At 33.7% G+C, this 22,248-nt stretch overlaps 3 protein-coding genes and 3 long non-coding RNA genes across 7 annotated transcripts; 3 read left to right on the top strand and 3 right to left on the bottom strand.

Annotated features, from left to right (window-relative positions):
• Window positions 1-1,147: 1,147 nt before the first annotated feature.
• LOC146932469 (uncharacterized) lies at window positions 1,148-2,190 on the bottom strand. The gene has a single exon (XM_085704151.1). It carries the CDS (start codon window positions 2,141-2,143, stop codon window positions 1,364-1,366), a length of 780 nt encoding a protein of 259 aa, XP_085560277.1. The 5' UTR covers window positions 2,144-2,190; the 3' UTR covers window positions 1,148-1,363.
• Window positions 2,191-4,228: 2,038 nt separating this feature from the next.
• LOC146932468 (uncharacterized) lies at window positions 4,229-5,604 on the top strand. The gene has a single exon (XM_085704149.1). The coding sequence runs from the start codon at window positions 4,464-4,466 to the stop codon at window positions 5,589-5,591; it is 1,128 nt and encodes a 375-aa protein (XP_085560275.1). The 5' UTR covers window positions 4,229-4,463; the 3' UTR covers window positions 5,592-5,604.
• On the top strand, window positions 5,604-6,262 carry LOC146932467 (uncharacterized). The gene has a single exon (XM_085704150.1). It carries the CDS (start codon window positions 5,858-5,860, stop codon window positions 6,260-6,262), a length of 405 nt encoding a protein of 134 aa, XP_085560276.1. The 5' UTR covers window positions 5,604-5,857.
• A 5,389-nt stretch (window positions 6,263-11,651) lies between these two features.
• Window positions 11,652-16,529, top strand: LOC146932464 (uncharacterized). Of its 2 annotated transcripts, none has more exons than XR_015007123.1 (4): window positions 11,652-12,058; window positions 13,153-13,259; window positions 14,152-14,227; window positions 16,095-16,529. It is a non-coding gene; the product is annotated as an uncharacterized LOC146932464 (long non-coding RNA). The 2 variants fall into 2 exon arrangements; XR_015007124.1 differs by having other exon boundaries at window positions 13,153-13,289.
• LOC146932465 (uncharacterized) lies at window positions 13,624-16,099 on the bottom strand. Its single transcript, XR_015007126.1, has 2 exons — window positions 15,935-16,099; window positions 13,624-14,599 (listed from the first exon to the last, which is right to left on the bottom strand). It is a non-coding gene; the product is annotated as an uncharacterized LOC146932465 (long non-coding RNA).
• On the bottom strand, window positions 15,378-15,710 carry LOC146932466 (uncharacterized). Its single transcript, XR_015007125.1, has 2 exons — window positions 15,571-15,710; window positions 15,378-15,487 (listed from the first exon to the last, which is right to left on the bottom strand). It is a non-coding gene; the product is annotated as an uncharacterized LOC146932466 (long non-coding RNA).
• Window positions 16,530-22,248: the final 5,719 nt, after the last annotated feature.

The raw sequence follows: 22,248 nt of genomic DNA, 5'->3' as shown, positions 1-22,248 counted from the left end.
TTTCGGCCGGTTTTCGGGCTCAAAACTCAAATCCGAGTCAACCCACGGTTGCTAGAATCACCTCCAAACTCGTTCGTTTTTTTGTTCGGTTTTACTGGTTGACGGTTTATCGGTTTAACCGGTTGAGCGGTTCGGTTTACACGGTTTTATGAGACGAAAGAAGAAACGGCGGGGAAGCAGATGGTGTTCGCAAAAAATAATGGATAGCGAAAATGGTGTTCCATGGTAAAATCGCATAGATCTGGGAAGAAGATGAATGAGTCTCACAGTCACAGATATGCTTTGTAACATGAAGGCTTTGTACTGTGACTTGCTAAAACAAATGAAGGAGATGAATGAGTCTAGCAAAGTGAGAAGAAAAATAAATAAATAAAAGGAATGTGTTGTTGTTTGCTGGAATTTGGAAACAAGGAAAGGAAAAGATGAAACAGGCTAGAAGGAAAGAAGAAACGGCGCAGAATGAGGATTAGGGTTTTGGGTGTGAGAAATTTTAGTATTAATATGAAGTGGGTTTTGGGTTGGGTTGAGGAAATTATTTGGGCCAGACAAGTGAGCCCAGTATTAATATGTAATGGACTTATGTGTATCGGTTCGGTTTTGGTTAACCGCGGGGCTATTCACACCCCCCGCCACCGTCCATCAGTAACCAACACAACCCGGATTTTTAACCCGCCCAACCCGCGAACCCGTTTGGACCCGCCCGTTTCCCTTTATTTTCTTGCGGTTTGGCCGGTTTCGGACGGGTCGGACCTGTTTGTCCAGCCCTAGTCAGCACTCACCATACTGATCATATAGACATCATTGAGGAATGGATAGGTTAGTAAAATTGTCCCTAATAGCGGTGCAAAACAATAAGCAGATTATTTACTTACTACAACCAATTCAATTGCCCTTAAGAAGAGCTGAAAGAACTCGTGTAGTATACTAGTATGTGAATATGTAAACGACTTTTTTGTTTTTAAATAAATGTTAATATACAATTTTGATCATTAATATTTTTGTTATTTATAATAAAAATAAAAAATTATAAAAATTTAATATTTTAAAAATATTAATTGTGACGAACAACATTTTACATACTAATATTTGAATTTATATATTAGTTAAATAATACAACTAAAGTAAGTTACATAAATAAAGTAGGGAGTATAATAATTTGAATCTTTGAGTTTAGCTTTAATCGTTTTTAGAACAAAGATTAATAGAACAGTAAATCAGTAATCACTAACCGACACCCAAAACAGGCGATTCAAAGACCTTCTAAAAAATAATCACAAATTTCCATTTCCACTTTTACTACCCATGCACCCCAAAACATAATATTTCTACCACACGATTTAAAAAATCTTCAATTAACAATACATTAGTTGCACCTAATCTCACCGGAAAACTCTTTGTACCTCGTCGGAGAAATATCAATCTCAATCAAATTCTCTTCTTCATACTGAAACTCCAAATCCCTCTTCATCATCTTGCTTCCATCTAAAGCTATCTCAATCAACCCTTCTCTGTCTTCTTCTTCCCACTCCTCCGGCGAGTCCCAATCCTCTTTCGCCGGAAACTCATCCTCCGACGAGCTATCCGAATCAGATTCCGGATAGTATCGTGACAACGAACAATAATTCGAATCACCCATATTCCAGTTTTCTTGTTTTTCATTTGGATCATCCAATTTTTCTTCATCTTCATATTCTTCGTATATTACCTCCAATGGTGCTCTCACGTTCCATTCCACAAAACTCGAACTTGATTCCAAACTCTTTTCGGAATTCACCTCTTTTTCTGAACAGTGCACTTGCTCTAGAGACTCAATTTCCTTTGGTTCAACTGGACATGTTGAATTCTGTTTCTCTTCTCCACATTTGGTTGCTTTGTTTTCTTCTTTAGCGATGATGGATTCATGTTTCTGTTGATTATCCTTTTGTTCATGATGATATTTTTGATTTGCTCCGAGACGGAGGATTGTGAGCAAGAGAATTCCGGTGAGAATAAGCACCGGAGAGAAAACTATCTTGGAGAAAAGATGAGGTAAGTAGAGGAAAATCAAGGTGCAAAAGGTGACAATGCAAGAAAACAGAGGATTTGAAGAGAACATTGAAGATTTTGAAATAGATGAAATGGTTTCAACATATAGAGAGTTCATGAATTTATCAAGAGATAAGGAAGAAACTAATTTCAATTCTATAAATGAATCTAAGAAAAGTAAGGTCATGATGGAAAAGAAAGGAGTGTTTGGGAGATGAGGAAAAAGTGAGAAAAATTTGATGGGACTAAACAGGTCCACTATGCATGGGAGGGCTTAGAAGAAAGGGTGTTATTGTGGGGTTTATGAGCTTTATGGCGTGAGAAGAAGGCATGGAATAATAAAGGTAAGGAAGGGGTTAAGGGATGTGGGTGGTGGTCCTACAATACAAGGTGCAATAAGCTACACAATCTTTGAAAGGGGTCAACCCATTTTGATCCATAATAGTATAGCTCTTTGTAATATTGATCTATGCATGTATGGAAATTACAAATATATTCACAAATAATTTTTTATCAGTTATTTTGCTACTTAAATATGTTAGTAGTCGATTCAATCATCAGATATGTTTTTCGTTGTTTAGTTAGTCAATAAAACGATTAACAAAAAAAAAATACAAAGAAAAAAGATATTAAATACGTGTTTGCAATTTTAATACATTTATGATTAATGTGATAACGACTTATCGTTCTAAGCACTAAAACGATTTTTCCCCCTTACATGTTAAAAAATCAACCCTAAAAAACACTACAAATCTAACATATAAAAAAGTCAGTTTGCTTTTACACTCAACACAAATTTGTGATTTTAATCAATGAATCTAAGGCTGTTTGGATAGTATTGATTTGAAACTTTAATTGATGGAACCTGTTCATAACTTTTTCGTACCTTTAACGGATCAGCAATCTATATCCATATTAGACGTTGATTTCAGGGTCCTAATGACTATAACCTGTTCAACACTTTTGGTGGTAGTATTAGTTTTCTGAATGTGAAATTTCACCTATACCACATGACATGCAGCCTGGATATTTCTTTTATGGTATAAGTCGGTCGGTAAGTGCCCCTGCCCTCGGATGACATTCCCACTTGCTCATTTATTTTGGTTCATTTTTCTTTTGCTCAATGACGTAAATTAGATTTCAAAATAATATAGGCTGCATGATTTAAGTTATTTATCAATGTCTGGAGCAGTCTCTATCTTAAAACTTATTTATCAATTTCTTAATTTCAAAATCTCTTACTTCTTTTTTCTCTCATTTGCCAAATCAATGGCTTAGATTGGACTAAACTCTCATGTGACATGAGAGAATTATTTTAGCCTTATTATATTTCGGATGGACATAGAACCTCCAAACTCCTTAACTTCTCTACCCGAACCACCAAGTCAATCTTATATTTACTGGTGCCATTTTGTTAAAATGATGTCTCATTTTTTCCTCGTTAATATTTCACGAGTGAGAAGAGGAACTGAGGTGATTTTCCCTATCAAATTTTTGTACAATATTAGGAGACGAATACCTCAAGAACTAGACAATTTGGTAGAAATTGCTTAACCTAATTCTGAAACGGGTTTGAAATAAACCTAGGAGTTGGAAAATATATAGATGTACATAAGATAAATGAAAATCTCTGTTCCAGCCAAGTCAGCAACATAAAAGACAATTTTTTTGAGCAACATAAAAGACATGTGTATAGCTTTTAACGTAGTAAATGTATGAGAGTAATGGTGTACCTGTAATGGAACTTAAAGAACCTTTGTGGCATAAAAAATATTAATATGGTACAATTAAACAACTTCAAGGACCACATAATGTATTTTTGCCTATTTTGTGAGTGAATTCCATAATAATGCAATCACAAAATGCAATAGTAAAATATATGTGCAGGGGGCTAGGTGCTTGCATAAGCGGGTGCAAGGCGCTGGCCTCCTGTTTGCCAGGGGAATCGTGTCAGTCGCCATCTGGGGCAATGTTTCTGTGTATGTTTGGTATCACGGTTAGTATGCCAGAATCACGGTGGCCCATCGTGATTTCGTAGAAGGAATAAAGTGTAGTTTTTAAAAAATCAGGTCGGCTCTATGAGATTTTGTCATACCTACCGTGATACGATACCAATCATATGCTTTCTTACTTAGATGTGGTTTTGTCATGTTTTTTGGGTTTCAAATGCCGTCTCTTCATGGGTTTGAGAGATGTATTGTTGCGTTCTTCATCGATTTTTCTCCTCAATCAAGATCTATTCATGGATCTCGCGATTGTTCCAGTTTGATCCCGTAGCTCTCTCAAAGGTTTCTCTCTGTTTTGATCGGCGATCCTTTGATTCTTCTTCGTCTTTTCTCCGGTGATTGAAGTTTTTCCGGTTAAGTTTCTTTTCTCTGAGTGGGTTGCTGGGTTTTCGTTCTTGCTGTTTCACCTCGATTTGTTTGTTCTGTGCGGTCATGGCTTCTTCGGTCAGTCCTTGGCCGTTCCTCTCCTCATCGGAGACGGCGCCGCCGGTGAATCTGGAGAAATCATTCGCTCAGGCTGTTACAGCTCCCTGTGATTCTCCGATGCGTTGTCTCCCTCCCAAGGTTCGCATTGGCGATAAGGTTCGCATCAAAATTACGCAGAAGGTTTATGAAGCTGAGCTTGAAGATTGTAAGAGTCACCTCCATGGTCGTGTTATGTTACAGAAAGGTGACCCTCCTCTGACCTCGAAGATCCTGAAGCAGAAATTGGATAGCTTATGGCCACATTTGAAGAACTGGTCAGTGACACCGTTAGGTAAAGGGTATTTTGAGTTCAAGTTTCAATCTGCAGAGGAAATGAAAAAGGTGTGGGCACTGGGTGTTATCAATTTGAAGCCAGGAATACTGAAATTCTTTTGTTGGTCCAAGGACTTTGATCCTTTAAATCAAACTCAGACGCATGCTCAATTATGGATCCGTTTAATGCATCTCCCTCAGGAATATTGGAGGAAAACCACACTCTTGGAAATTGCATCAGCTATTGGCACACCTCTAGCCATTGATGAGGCTACACAATCTCGCCTCTTTGGCCACTATGCTCGCATTTTGGTGGATGTTGATTTGTCTGACACTCTTTTTGAATCCGTGTTGGTGGAAAGGGAAGGATACGAGTTCCCGGTAAATGTAGAGTATGAGAGGAAACCTGCGTTTTGTCCCCATTGCAAGATGATAGGACATTCCATTCAGCAATGTAACCGTATTAACTTTGCTAAATCTCAATTCAAATCTCTCTCTGCCCTGAATGCTAACAAGGTGGTTCAGCACAATGTCTCTACATCAGCTGTCTATGTTGCAGGGAAGCCCAAGGAAGGAAATTCTAGTGCAGAAGATAAGGATTCTGAGTTTACTAATCTTGTGAATGCAGCAAAATCTAAGGTGGTCACATTTTCAACTGCTGCACCTGAGCAAAATGGTGATGTTGAGAGTTCTATGGTTTTACACAATTCCTTTGATATGTTGCTATCTGGTACAGAGGAGTTAGAGGGGGAGCCTCTGCATGAAATTTTGGAAGACACTATGGTTAATGCTGTGGTGGATGTGATGCCAATAAAACCATGAATGATCATCCTCTAGAGGTTGCTTGCTTAGTGTCTGGCAAATCAAAGAAGGCATATGCCCCTGCTGAGAATGGGTGCAGTCCTTTTATTGAACGTGGCACTAAACAGCTTGAGAAGCTTTCTGAGGTTGGGAGGGTGTCATTCCCCAGCTCAGCTTCTTCCTCTTTGGTGAAGGGTGACATAGCTGGGGATGTAGAGCTTCAAGAAGAACCCCTTTGTGACAACACTGATTTTTTTCATGCTACTAAGCAAATAGCAGCTTCAGTCATGGAGAACATAGTTGTTGTTGTTCCCTCCAATTCTTCTTTGGTTCCTGATTTGTTTGGTTTGGATAGCACACTCCTTCCTTGTGCTATGCCTCAACCTATCACTACTTATTACACCTCTCTAACAGCAGACAAGCGTCCTGTTTTGGAGCCTGTTAACACACTCGGACATACTGCAGTTGTTTGTTCTTCTGAAGCTCAGAGAAGCGTCGAAATTTTACAAAAGTTTTGGGGGGATTATACTAATGAGGAGCATGAGTCTAGCCTTGTTTGTCCATCAGCAGCTAACAACAAAAAGCAAAAGAAGCAAACAAATAGACAAGTTTCACCAAAAAGCACAAGTAGTGAGCACATACAAACTCGCTCAAAAAAGGGTGTAGTGAAAAGTAATCCCAAATATTTGTGATTAGAGGATTAGGATGGTTTGATACTCTAAGATTCCACATAACTGTTGTTGTGTCTGTTTAGATTTCTTTAGGGTATTCTTGCAGTCATTTGCTTTTTTGGCAGGCTCCTCTTTGCTTTTTGTTGCTTTAGGACAGCCTTAGGCTTCCCTTCTTTCTTGTGTAAATAGGTTCAGGCCTTAATCCTGCTTTGCATTTTATTTTCATTGCCTTGATCAAAAAAAAAAGAAGCAGTGTCTCTTCATCTCTTGTTCTATAAATAGTGCGCATTTACACTCTAAAATAGCACATATATTAATCATCATATTCTTCATTTTTCATCTTCATCTTAAATTCTAAATTCTAATTTTGTAATGGCTAGGACAAATTGAACATAAAACTTAGTGTGATACACACGCTTTAGAAACTTCTTTTTTATCCTAATCTTATGCAATCCTCTATAATGCACCCCTTTACATCCTAGCTATATATATCGAAGCATTCTTTTATTGTCTACACACAACAAGGGAAACATGTAGAAGGGAAAGGAAATAGAAAGACGTAGCAGTTGGTATGAGTAATAATCTGCTTGTTGGGATGAAGCCATGTCTTAAAGATAAAGTTGATGAATTGGTTTGCTATTATTCGTGGCAGACAACTTATCTAGTCTATCGGTTCAATGTTCAAAGCCATGAAACAGGTGGACGGAATTTCACTTTTGTGAAACTACTAGAGTCACATGGTTTGGGGCCCTTTCCTTGTTAAAACTAACTTCTATACAAAAATATCAACGACACTTGTTCCTATTAGTGGTTTGAATGAACTGTTTATTTTTTTTCAATCATAAATAATTAAGGGTGTTCAAAATCGAAACAACTTAATAGAAAACCGTAAACCAAACCAATCTAAATTGAAAACCACAAAAAACCGCGTTTCCCGTTCGGACGAATTTTTCACTCAACCGTGCAATCGTTTAGTTAACGGTTTTTGTTTTGCCACCTGAGCCAAACCAAACCGCAGACTTGCTTAATTAAATTAGTAACTTACCCGAACACTCAACCAAACCCAAACACTCTTCACTTCTACAGTTCTAGTTTTGTTTTTGGAGTTGAACCTTTCTACCGTTGTTTGCTTTGGAGTTGAGTCTTTATACTTAATTTTTTTGGAGTTAGACTCTATTTGGAAAACTTTTGTTTATGCTTAATTGTTGCAACCTACTTAATTGTTAAAGACTTTGTATCGTCTGTTTATGCACCACAATAGTATTTGGAGTTAATTGGTAATCATTGCAATCTAGTTAATTGTTGTAGTTAATATAATTAAAATTGTTGACAATTTTTTTAAAGGATAAAGATATATATCGCCACATAAGTATTCAAGAAAGCATCACGACAGACAACATGTATTGGCAGCGGATCCCTTTTTTTTTTTTTTTTTTTTTGGTACAAGCAGCGGATCCCTTTTATTCTCATCAAGCCATGTTTTTAGTCAAATGACAAACAACTAGTGACCTAACCCGTGCGTCGCACGGTTAAAACTAAGTTTGATTGAATTATACGAAACATTGCCAAAATCAAATATATTTATGTAATATTTATTTTTATTAATTTAACGAAATTATTCATCACTTCAAATAATATGAAGAATGAAATTAAGATTTAGATGCATTAAAGTTTGGGTGATTAGTTGACCAAAAAAAAATGTTTGGATGATTAGACAAAAGCATATCATTTGATCAATTAATATCCTTTGCATAAGTGGTATATTAATTTTGCACGTCCTCGAAGTTAAATACATTCTAATGCTAAGTAGGAACATGATGCAAACTATGAGAGATTACATTGGCAATCTAAAGGGCATAACTATCTCAAATACATAGAAAAATATCATATCACATAAAAAATACCCAATTGTCATTGGAAGATCTACAAAGGCATGTCCTTCCATCAAACGATATTTTTTACATTCATATGACATTCCACAAAATAGATTACACAATTATATTTTAATTAATTGATTCTTGAATGCCAATTATTTAAAAGTGGTACACTAATTTCACACATCATGCAAGATATCCACATGTTAAATATGAATAGGATGCAATTAATAAGAGATTACACCGTGTCTTCGAGATATCCACATTCATAACAAATATTTTTACATGCCCCATTTTGAGAGCTCTAGTTGTGTGTGGTTGGTTGCTTTGAATTATGATTTGTGGATTTTGTATACTCTCGAAGGTTGTTTTTTTTTATCCATTTTGGCTATTTTTTCTTTTGTTTATATGGGTTAGGTTTTACATACCCCAGTCGTTTGTATTATTTCTCGATTTTAATCTACTTACGGTGTCGTATATTTAACATATGTTTGGTTATGATTATGTTCAATGCCACCGCAAGTATCATACCATGAAGATGTTGGAGTCTGTTTTGCCAGTGATCTCACAGTTGGTCAGCACTATCATATCGTGTTTCCTTTTGCATTGAATTAATTATGATATTGTGATTTAGTGATTATTTTTAAAAATATCCAACATTCCATGATAATATCTTGAGTTTGATCTTATGTTTTAACTTTTGTATGATTTAGCGGGAAAAAAATCAAACTTAACATGATAGATAACATAGACTAAGATGTTTTTTCTAATTTCAAGCATCAATTTCAAACATGTATCTATTTTCTTCTTTTTGTTCATGGCTTTCGATTGTTTTTCAATGTTTGGATCCAACGCTCAATTGTTACCACAAGATGAAGGTACCCTTCATTTCTTTTTCAAATGCCTCTAAAGGTCAATAGATGCAAAGTAGCAGCACTGAAGAAAAATGCACGGAAAAAAATCAACTTCACTTACGTAATTTAAGCACAAAGAATGAGGTTTAACATGTATGAAGAACAAAAGCCATCCTATGTAAATAAGAAACTCATAGTTTTTGCATTGAAATTACTCTCTACAATTTAATGAAATGAATAAACCAACTTTTTATTGTTTAAAGAATAACAATAAGTTAGGCGGGCTGGCCTGTTAGTCCGGAAGCCCATATAGAGCAGGGTTTAGGCTGTATTATTCCAGCACATATTTAAACAGGGCTTTTCAGACTGACCTAAAGAGCATGTTACCCGCCTGGCTAGCCCGATACGTGTCGGATAACCCGTATTGACAGCTCAAGTTGTGCGTGGTTGGTTGCTTTGGATTATGATTTGTCGGTTTTATATACTCTCGAGGGTTTTTGTTTTTTTTTTTATATACATTTTGGCTATTTTTCTTTTATTTATTTGGGTCAGGTTTTAGATACCCCATTCGTTTGTACTATTTCTCGATTTTAATCTACTTAGGGTGTCTTATATTTAACATATGTTTGGTTATAATTATGTTCAATACCACCGCAAGTATCATACCATGATAATGTTGGAGCCTGTTTTGCCAGTGATCTCACAGTTGGTCAATACTATCATATCGTGTTCCCTTTAACATTCCAAGATAATATCTTGAGTTTGATCTTAAGTTTTAACTTTTGTATGATTTGGCAAAAAAAAAATCAAGCTTTACATGATAGATAACATAGACTAAGATATTTTTTTTTCCTTCTGATTTCAAGCTTTAATTTTAAACATGTATCTATTTTCTTCTTTTTGTTCACGGCTTTTAATTGTTTTTTAGTGTTTGGATCCAACGCTTAATTATTACCACAAGATTAAGGTGCCTTCATTTCTTTTTCAAATGCCTCTAAAGGTAGCATCACTGAAGAAAAACGCACGGAAAAAATTCGACCTCACTTACGTAATTTAAGCACAAAGAATGAGGTTTAACTTGTATGCAGAACAAAACCTATCCTATGTAACTAAGAAACTCATAGTTTTTGCATTGAAATTACTCCATGCAATTTATTGAAATGAATAAACCAACTTTTTATTGTTTAAAGAATAACATTAATTTAGGCGGGCTGGCCTGTTAGCCCGGAAGCCCATATAGAGTAGGGTTTAGGCTCTATTATTCCACCACATATTTAAATAGGGCTTTTCAGCTTGACCCTAAAGAGCATGTTACTCGCATGGCTAGCCCGATACGTGTCAGATAACCCGTATTGACAGCTCAAGTTGTGCGTGGTTGGTTGCTTTGGATTATGATTTATCGGTTTTATATACTCTCGAGGGTTTTTGTTTTTGTTTTTTTATATCCATTTTGGCTATTTTTTCTTTTATTTATTTGGGTCAGGTTTTAGATACCCCATTCGTTTGTACTATTTCTCGATTTTAATTTACTTAGGGTGTCGTATATTTAACATATGTTTGGTTATAATTATGTTCAATACCACCGCAAGTATCATACCATGATAATGTTGGAGCCTGTTTTGCCAGTGATCTCACAGTTAGTCAATACTATCATATCGTGTTCCCTTTAACATTCCAAGATAATATCTTGAGTTTGATCTTAAGTTTTAACTTTTGTATGATTTAGCAAAAAAAGAAAAAATCAAGCTTTACATGATAGATAACATAGACTAAGATGTTTTTTTTTTCTTTTCATGATTTCAAGCTTTAATTTTAAACATGTATCTATTTTCTTCTTTTTGTTCATGGCATTTAATTGTTTTTCAGTGTTTGGAATGTAGAACAAACTTTACGAAAATGATAGCTCATGCAATTTATGATAATAAAGTTAATTTTGCATATAATTTTTTTATTTATAATATTAGGAAGTAAAAAAAAATTATGGAAGGAATTAGGAAGTCAAATTTTCTTACTTATAAAATTAATTTATATTTATTAATCAACGACAAAAACTTATTATATGCGGGTATTATATTTTTAATTTTTTTAAAAGAAGATTTTTAATAATTTTATTATTTTGAATATTTTTCAAGATATATTTGAAGATGTAAGTATTTTGTATTGTCTTATTAAATTTAAGGGTAAATAAGTTTTTCGTCCTTAAAAATATAGCAAAATATTATTTTAGTCCATGAAAAATTAAACAGAATGTTTCTGTCCTCACAAATTTTTTTATTTTGTTTTTGGTTCCTAATGGCCAATTTTTGTTAATATGAATGTCAAGATTAAGAGTCCTTTATGTTCAATTTTTGTATGTTCATATTATGTTTAAAAAATGTCAAGAACACGTCAAAATTATTTTCGTTAGAGAACAAAAACAAAATAAAAAAATTTGTGAGGATGAAAACACCTCATTTTATTTTATAAGGAGTAAAATCAAAATATGTTATATCATTTAATCCGAATTTTATTACAAATTATTCTACCAAAAAAATTAACAAAAATGAAATTTTGGACATATTACTATTTGCACTGCTGATTTAGGTTTACACCTCCAACTGAATTATTCTGAATTGGGCCAAGTCCATTCCAATGCTGTCCATTTTCACACGTGTATATTCCATGTAACCCATTTTCTGAGTTATCCCTTTTCGTCAAAAGAAAACACATGGTCTTTGTTCTTCCTGCTTCATACCGTAGCCGCCACACTCTTTTATGACCTTCTTTGTCACTCTAAAGCTTCATTTGGCTGCGATATTAACACCATCGTCCTTCTCTCTCTCCGCGATCTATACTTCTATACCATTTGTTTTTCAAAACAGTGGAGTTGAGATCCGTCGTCGTCGCCGTCCAAAACTCCATTTCTGACCGCCTCCAATCTATTTTCAGCGGAGTTGAGTACTCGATCTGTGATCCTCATCACATGACCTCTCTGCTAACTATTTTATTTCACGACATGGGCATCCTTACCCGTGACCACCGTACCGGAAGTCGCCGTCGTCGTACTTGTTCCTCTGATCGTGACTTGCGACCATTGCATGCAGATATCGGTAAGGAAAATTATGGCTTAAGTTGATATATTCATCTTACTCTCTTTCGACAATCTTCTAGTCCTAGCTGAAGATGATATATTTTTCCAATGTTAATTTGGACACTGTTACTGTCGCCATAGTTTAAAAACACTGTCAAACATCATGCATAGATCGATAAGAGAAAAATGGTTTAAAGCAAATATAAAGTCCTATTTTTTTAGGGTTTGGTTCTGTAAAGAAAAAGTAAATGTTAAGGTTTGATTTATCTACAGATCTGTCATCAAGGGGATTTTTGGTTCAAATCTGCAGATTAATTTTTTGCCCCTTTTTTTATTTCATTGTAAAAATAGTCTGTGTTTTTTATCAGATAAAATACTCTTATTTATTACTATTTTTGTTAGACGATTCCAAATTGAAATATAGAATAAAAAGTCATCTTCATTTATTTGTAGAATTTTTATTAGTGTAAAAATTAGTCACTTTTTTTCCTGGAAAATTTCTTTCTCTATTTTTGCTTTTGTACTCTTGCCATTTTTTTAATTCTAAACTTGTATGTATCGAAGTCTCAACTCCATTCCATTAGTTTATATTTTGTTTATTTGTGCGAAAAAAATAGGCTTTCCAAGGTGTATTTTCCTCCCTTTGTTAGTAGAATCTGAAAATATCATCTTTGTTTAAATTGATCCGTTGTTTTGTTTCAAATATTATCTTGATGAGTCTAGGTCTTAACATCAAAGTGATAATTCTTTTTTGAAGTCCAAAATCCTTTAACTATAGGAAACCCATTTTCTTATTCCATTGCAGTACCTCCATAGCATATATCAAACGTTTGATATCAACTTTAAATTTAAAACAACTACAGGAGACGTTGTTTCGTAATTTCTAAAAGCAAATTTCTGTTGTTTATCAGTTTTTTTTTTTTTTAAATTGGTGGTAAAAAAGGCCAAATGGTTGAATATTCTTGAATCTGTTGAGAGAGAAATAACAATCTATGACAATGCACTCTAACATACTGTCAATTATGTCTAACATACTATCTTATGTTCCTGCACCTGCTTCATCGACATTTTTATTTTATGCACTGATAGCTTTGTTTCTTCGTGATATATTAGGGGATAGATGTGAGATGACTGTGACATCCTTGTGATTTTCAAAGTCATTGACAGTGCCTGCATCAACTAAGGTCGATTAAGCTTGTCGTCGATGGCCGTTTGCAAAGGTGATGCTCTATTTCTTACTGATTTGAATGGTAATTTACGAACTTCTTGAATATGGATTACTTAATTATGATTTGGCGATTTAGTGATTATTTGAAGGAAAAAAAACCAACTTTGCATGTTAATATCTTTGGAATTTTAACTTGTATGATTTAGTGGAAAAAAAAATACATCTTTTCATGATATTGATAAATTTATAACAACTTTGAGATGTATGACTTACATTTGCATCAGATTTGTCTCCTAACTCCATTGTCTATTTTTTTTCGTTGTGTTTCCCAAAATCATTGTCCATTTTTCAATGACCTTTAGAATAAACTTAAGAAAGATGAAATATTTCTGCAAACTTGACTGCACATGGTCATAAGAAAATGAAGGTGATCATACTCATCCAACATACCATATGTTGTCCCTTTGTCCACGAATGCTATTGCAAGCTGTTTTCAATGCATAATATAATGCAACAAAGAGGCTTCCAATTATGTCCATCTTTTTGTTGGAAAAAAATCTACACATTGGACATATTGCTTCAAAATTAAAAGCTTTAACTTTTCTTTTACACTCATATTTCCAGTAAAATGAAAATGCACCTTTGCTCATTATTTGTATGTAAAAACTAATCATTTCAAATAAATTTGAATTTGTTTAGCTTTAAATAATTTTAATGGGTCTAAAAAAGGTCCCAAACATGTATCTTCAATTTTTTTTTTTTGTAGTATTTAAAAAAAGAGAGATTAAACACTAATATAAGTTAATATTTTTTTCTCTAAAATAGATGGAAAGAATTTTCCATTAGCAACAAAGAAATACCTTTCAAATATCCAAAAAAGAAGACAAAAGGTTAAAAAAAGAAATAATACAGAGTTTGAGAAACAGTGAATTGTGCATTTTCAGAAACAATGGAAGAAAACAATGGTGTTGCTGTTCTTGTAAAGTTATCAACGGTCTTTCTATAATGGTGATTGGCTTTGTAAGCTCTCTCTCTCTCTGTGTGTGCGCGCGCGCGCCTCTCCTAAAGTTTGAATCTTTGCTTTCATAAACATCCTCTTTTGTGCACTCCCTTCAGATTGGGATCTAAACCTGTTTGAGTATAGGGTAACACAAAAATGCTAACTTTTGTATGTTTTTGATAAGCAAATAATCATCTTGAATCATAGGTTTAAAGCAAGGATATTATGTCAGCATCATGAATTTAGTACCCATTCAGATAAACAAATTAAATCAGAAAACAAACAAATTTCTCTTTGTTGACGCTAGAATTAATTAAATACCTTTACATTAGAAAGCTGTTAATGATGATTAATTTGATCCGATTGCTAATATCTATTCAGTGTTTTCCTTTCTGTATTACATGGAAAAGGCGTTTTTTGTGTTAAAACTCCAAACCTGGAAACTAAATGATATTATTTTTGTCTCTAATTTCAGTTTGGAATTTTTCTAGCAAAAGTTCCACAAGTTCTGAAATTTATTTTCTTCTATTTTTTTGCTTCTATAAGTTCTATTATATTGCAGTGCTTCCCCCAATCATACTCATAAACTAATTTATTGTTGTTTAGTCTCTTAAAAGGAATGCTTACATGAAAAAAAATCAAATTAAATTTAAAACTTGTGAATTGCAAGTTTTTCTACAAAATTAGGATGCGTTATGCAGATTTTTTCTAGCAAAGTACAGTCATGTATGAGAAGAGACTACACTAAATCATGTCTTTCAATCTAAAACATTAAATGCCCTAATCAATCTATGAGTATGATTGGGTTATGCAACACTGCATTATATAGTAGAAAGGAAAAAGGTGTCTATTATTATTATTATTAGTAAGAAAAAGTAATGATGTCAAATTTTGGTTTGTTATTGACTTTATACATAACCCATTAAGGCTAAAGCTATGTCTATTTAAAGTGTCGTATTTACTGAAAAACCTAATTTTGCTGCAACCCTTATATTTTTTGCTTCAAAACTTGAATTTGATCTTATAATTTACCTATGAGTTAGATTTATTTTATGGCTTTATTTGATTTTTGGACCAATTTATGTATAAATCACAAATCCCCCTTTGCTATTGTGAACATGTAGGTTGTCTCATTAGAAGCCATAACACCGTTTTTGTTGATACATTGGATTAGTGTTTTGTTTAGAATTTCATCTTTGATGAGTCTAGGTCTTTACATCAAAAGTGATAACTTTTTTGGATGAATATGTTTCAAGAATGCACATAGGTTCTACATTTTCCTAATAAAGTCTTCTCTCCATACAATTTAGAGAAAATAAATCATTTGCTTTTAATGAGGGCTGCCATCTGCAAAAGTGAAGACCTAATAAAGTCTTCTCTCCATACAATTTAGAGAAAATAAATCATTTGCTTTTATAATGAGGGCTGCCATCTGCAAAAGTGAAGAGGGTGATAGAAATTTAATGAATACCATCAAATGATAGGTTAAAAAGTAAATAACAATTGTTTTTAGCTATAGTTTGCAGTTTGGAGTAATTAGCTTGGAGTAATTAGCGAATATTCAACAACACTGTAGGAAGCCAGATCTTGGCAAAATTTATTTTTGGTTCTTTATGTGTCTTAAATCTTAATACTTTTTTTTTATGATTTAGTGAAAAAAATAATCCAGTTCATGTATGATTAAATGAAAACCATAAAATGATGTATAGCATAAATTTGATGAATACCTTTGCATATGTGAAAATAAAAGAATGAAGAGGTTAAAGTAGTGTGGTTGGCAGCAGCAATCAATTTCTTGTATTCCTTCATATCTGTTGTTTGTCTTTAATCACTTTCTCTTGTAATAGCTTTTCTAATAACCCCCTCTTTCATCACAATATTCTGCAGGGAAAGAAAACATAATAGAACTCCAAAGAAATATGTTGAATATGCAGGAAAAGAGATCTGGCAAATCAATGAAAACAAAGTGGAAGGAAATGGAAGATGAATGGAATTCTATATAAATATATATATCCACTAGTTTAAGCTGTGTATATATTTTATTTTATTTGTTTAAAGAGTGGAGCGTCTCTAGGATAATTGTTTATAATATTTTTTTATGGAGCTTGTAGTCAGCATTACTTTTTCAGATATCAGTCCAAAATACTGCGCCAATCCACTTGATGAGCAGAGATGCACTTCTAATAGTCTTGATAAGCCAAATCTAGAATTAAATATGTTAATAGGTGTACTTACCTATAAACTTAGCAATGAGTGCTTTTTAACTGGGCCACTCCCTACTAAAATTTTCAAGATGTATTATAATGAAGTTTATTTCTCAGATCTTGATTAATGCTCAACAGTGTGGAACTTTTAAGTGTAAAGATAGGTGTTTTGATATAATGGTTGTATTTCATTCGTGATGTGTTCGCTAGTTTTTCCTTTGTTGCAAATAACATAGTTCTTTTTTAAATTAGGCTTAATTATATAAATGGTCCCTTAAATAATTATAAAATTTCAATTTGGCCCCCTTACTAATTTTCGCCCCAATTTGGTCCTTTAAATTACCTCCGTCCATCAATTAAATCCATTCTGTTAAATCTTGTGGAAAAAACGTTGACATTCATCTCTCCTTCATCATGTTCATCATCAAACCCAGCAACATTCATCATCTTCATCAATAAACCCAGCAACATTCGTCACCTTCATCATCAAAACCCAGGAAAAAAATTAAACTATGCAAATCCATCTTCATCAACTTCATAAACATTCATCAATCAAACCAAAAATATACCTAAAAAAATAAACATGTTTACTTAAGATTAAACCATATTTTTTTATAACATCATTTTCATAGGATTCATGAAGAAAAAAAAATCATCAAACAAATAAACATACAAAGTGAAGCAAAAATTAAACAATCCTGAGTTTAATAACAAAAAGCCAACACGCGATTACAAAAATGACCCAAATTAAACCCAACTCATCTTACCATTTTTCCTATTCTCAATTTCCCTTTTTCAAACCCTAACCCTAATCCATAAACTCAGTCAATCAATCACCTAAGAACATGGCCGCCGAACCACAACAACAATTGGTACCGTTTCAATTTCACCATTTGTCTCAACCCTTCCCTAACCTCCAATTGCACTGCGAATCTCACTACACAGCTTGCAAATTCACTCTCCAATCTCTGCAACTCAACGAATTTCTCAACAACACCTTCCTTCAAAGTTGTTGTAACTCGCAGTTGAAGCCTTGTGAGACTTTGACGGAGAACCGAGTTAAAAGGTTGAAGCAACTCGTCTTCGTTTTCGCTGTTGTTGTCGGAGACGACGGTGGTGATGGTTTCGCGGTCGATCCATTATTGAAGTTCGGATTCGATTGCAGCGGCAGTTTTGGTGATGGAGTGAGATGAAAGGGGACGAGTTATGAACGACTTGAGACTCAATTTTGAGCTTTGGAGCGAGTTGACTAGGGATTTGAGGTGGGTGAGGTGGTGAGAGATGTTTGAATTAGTTGGAAGAATTGTGTGGAGTTGGAAGAGTGCTTTTATGGAAGATGAATTGGAATATGAGAAGTGATTATGGTGATTTTGGATGTTTTGATTCATTTTACTGAAGGTTTAATTTTGTTGAAAATATCTTATGGAGAAACCCAGTTTTCCAACACCACCTAGTTGGTTTTTTTTTTTTTTTTTTTTTTGAGATTTGTGATGAAGAAACAGTTAGGGGAAATTTCAAAAGTAGGAAAAGATATAGGCAGGGGAAAGAAAATGAAGAGGCTTTTGTTCGATTTGATTGAATCCAATGTTTTGTTTTTATTGATTTTTATGATTTATGAAGTGATGAAGGAAATGTTTAATTTTTTGAGTTTTTATAATTTTTTCTGGATTTTTATGATGAAGGTGATGAATTTTTCTGCATTTAGTGATGAAAAAGATGAATTTTTCTGGGTTTTGATGATGAAGGTGATGAATGTTGCTGGGTTTATTGATGAAGATGATGAATGTTGCTGGGTTTGATTTTGAACATGATGAAGGAGGGATGAATGTTAACGTTTTTTCACAAGATTTAACAGAATGGATTTAATTGATGGACGGAGGTAATTTAAAGGACCAAATTGGGACGAAAATTAGTAAGGGGACCAAATTGAAATTTCATAATTATTTAAGGGACTATTTATATAATTAAGCCTTTAAATTATGTGTGGTCTCGCTAAAAACCAAATCAACCCAAATTGTGTTGGTTTGGTTTTTTTTTTTGTTGCTTAATTGCACTTTTGACCCCAAAAATTTTACAATTTTGTAATTTTGTTCCTCCAAAGTTCATAGTGATCATCAAACCTAGCAAAACAACACTAAAATGAGCTAGTCTTGCATAGGCACAATCACAAATTAAACTATTTGGGCACATACACAATAATGAAAGAAATTAAAAGATAACTAAATTAGTCATATCATTCAACATCCAAACCATTTAATCTTTAAATAAAAAGGTATTTGTGTGAGTGTGTTCAAACTTTTTTAATTTGGGTTTGTTCCGAAGGAAGCATTTCTCCACTAAAACACCAAAAACAAGTGTTCACAACTCTCTCACTATTGTCATCACGATGTGGATCCTCTTCGAAAAAGTTTGCAAATCCTAGCCAATTAATCACATTGTGTTGATGAATCATCAAACTTGGTAGGATTATTGGATGTTGATTGATGATGTATAGGTGCTGATTTTTTGAGTTAGTGCTGCTGTCTTCTGTTAATCATTGGTGTTATGTTGATTTGGATGTATCTCGCAACTCAGGGGCGAATGGCTTTGTATGAATGGGGTAGCATTGGCTACCCCAAAAGCAAAATAAAATCTTGGATAATTAGTATAATTTTGTATGTAGCTACCCCATTAATATATTATTTGGCTACTCCAAACAATTTTGTTGATTCAAAGATGAACAATATCAATAAAATATTGATAATCTATTTAGTTTAGTGTCAATAATAGATAAATCTGACTTTTTAAAACTTCATAGAACTCAACTTTTATATATAATTATTGTTAGATTTTATTTTTTTCACTGTCGTTTCATTAAATGATTGTGAATTTAATATATTAGTTTTTAAAATATATTAGTTTTTAAAATATATGTAAAAATGATTGTGAATTTATTTTACTTATCGATTAAGTTTAATATATTAGTTTTTAAAATATATTTTATTACTTCTTTATATTTGGCCCCCTCGTGAAAATCGTGCTAGCTTCGCCGCTGTCGCAACTTCTTGTTTATATGTATAATTTTATATTGGCTTAAATGCACTTTTGACCCCCTAAGTTTTGCCCGGTAGCGATTTTGGCCCCCTATTAAAAAAAACCACTTTCCAGCCCCCCAACTTTACCCCCTTTTGCAACTTATAGGCCCCAATGATTTTGACTTGGTCAAAGCACATATGGCCAATAGATGGACGCCACGTGGCATTTAATTAATTAAAAAATAAAAAAACTAAAAAGAATTTAAAAAGAATTAAAGATCAATTTTGGTAAAAAAAATAAAGAATTAAAAAGGAATTCTTTTCTTCCTCATCGTTTCTCTCTTCCCTCCTTCTTCCTCTTCCTTTCTTTTCTTCTTCATCAACAGCACAAGAAGCTTGCGGCTTACCCCAAAACACCACAGCACAACACAACAACCTTGTCTCAATCTTCTTCAAACTTCAAAAATTTTACCAAAATGACTACTGGACTAACACAAGCAGCATCTAAGAAAGTCAACTTAACTGATTGCATATTTTGCTTAGTATTTTAAGCTTCTCAAGACATAATCAATGATGTCAGTTAGGTAATTAGACCAATGTTTTTACTAGTATTAGACCAATGTCAGTTAGGTAATTAGACCAATGCTTCTCAAGACATTAGCTATGTCACTCCAACATGAAAAAAAGGAAAAGGGTCATTTTGACCGCAGAAAACAATACCAACAGAAATAAACTGAAGCAAAGTTAGCAAATAGCTAATGATATTGATTGAATACCCTCCCTCCGACGCCGGATGTTTGTAAACAACCGCCGCTGCAACAACCTTCTTCTTCGGTTGAGATTCAACGGGTGCAAGTGTGGGTGTGGGTGCGGGCGGAGGTGAGGATGCAGGAGAAGGAGAAGTAGAGGAGGATGATGATGAAGAAGATGAAGATGAAAGAGCTTTGGAGAGTTTGTCCCCTTCTGATTTGATGAAGAAGAAAAGAAAGGAAGAGGAAGAAGGAGGGAAGAGAGAAACGATGAGGTGGGCCGGGGTGGAATTTTTAATTCTTTTTTTTTTTACCAAAATTGATTTTTAATTCTTTTTAAATTCTTTTTTGTTTTTTTATTTTTTAATTAATTAAATGCCACGTGGCGTCCATCTATTGGTCATATGTGCTTTGACCAAGTCAAAATCATTGGGGGCCTATAAGTTGCAAAAGGGGGTAAAGTTGGGGGGCTGGAAAGTGGTTTTTTTTAATAGGGGGCCAAAATCGCTACTGGGCAAAACTTAGGGGGCCAAAAGTGCATTTTAGCCATTTTATATTCCTTCTCTTGTTTCTTGCACTACTTTGTGCTTGAAATGAGTATTTTAATATATTTTTCCTTATAAAAAAAATAAAATTATGAAACCTAGAACCTGCATATCTATTAAAAATTCATTTAAAGACATTTTACTTACAAAAACCCAGCAAACCCAAAATCAATAAGGGTGTGTTTGTTAGTCGAATTTCGGAATCAAAAAGTAAAATTTCGGAAAGGGCATGTTACATAAAAAATAATGTGAAGTGTAGCGACCAAAGTTTAAAGTTTTGGTCACCGATACTTCTGTCTACAAATTGGCCACTAAAATATTTTTACCGCTGAATTAGAGAGAAGCTTGTGTTTGGTTATCAATTTCAATTATTTGTTCTCTAACTTTTCTTTGTAAATTTATGGTTTCTTTAAAAAAAAAAATTTGTCTTTTTGTTTTTTTGGGTGGTGGTCGGGATTCGAACCCTGAACCTTGCATACTTTTTTTTTGGTGGTGGTCGGGATTCGAACCCTGAACCTTGCATATTTTATATATTGTCCCTACCAACTGAGTTAAGCTACAAATTATTTGGTCTCTAAATTTATCTCTGGAGTGACTGATATTTTTTCGTTCTCTAAATCGGTCATTGAATGACAACTTTCTGGTAGGAAAATTGCTTTTCTGACATTGAATACTTCATAATGACACATGGAAATTCCAAAAAAGCTCTCGGCGGTTGTTAACAACCGCTGGCAAAACTGCCGACAGTTAACTGCCGCTGAGGCTCAGCGGTAGCTAACTACCGCTGAAAAATTGCTTTTCTGTTTTACAATTCACACATGTCTATTTGTGTTAGCCACCAACTACATTTTTTAATTAATTAATAATAATTAATGTTCTTTATTCTCTATTCTCTCCCATCCCTCCTAACAACCTCCTCTTCTTCTTCTTCTGCAACCCTTTTGTTAAAATCAACCTGAACATTAGAGAAGCCTTCACCTTCATAGTAAGAAGCCATGGCAAAAGGGCAACCCTGTATCGCCAACTACTACCATAGAAATATGTTATTATGTTGACAATCATTTAATTTATTTCCTGTGATTTTTTTAAAGTTATTAAATTACACAGTTGAAAATATCAATAATACCTGCTGGTTAGAATAGATAGAAAACTAGTTTATACACCTTCTGTAACTCGAGTTATTATGAATAATAAAAAGATGAAAAGAGTAAATTTTTAGGATACAATTTATAATAATCAACCAAGGAAAATAACTGATTTAGCTTCAGCTTGTTGAAGCAGAAGAAAGATTGAAGAAATTTGCGTGCAATGCATAAGACATGGATAAGGTTTTGTGTGATAAAAAATCATAATGCCAGATGTTTTCTATTATGCAATTCCTGTGAGAGAACAGGTGTCACAGTCACCAGTTCCAGATCCTCACAGCAATTATGAACAAAATATCTCAATGACTAACCATAACCTATATCAATCTAACATCACACAATTGGTCAAAGAACAGTGCCCAATATAGTTGCCAATACAAATCT

This window comes from Medicago sativa, chromosome 4 (assembly GCF_051527215.1).
Source record: "Medicago sativa cultivar Bolivia chromosome 4, Bolivia_mono, whole genome shotgun sequence".
NCBI lineage: Eukaryota > Viridiplantae > Streptophyta > Magnoliopsida > Fabales > Fabaceae > Medicago > Medicago sativa.
The sequence above is the reverse complement of the archived record's forward strand: the minus strand, read 5'-3'. Positions and strand labels throughout refer to the sequence as shown.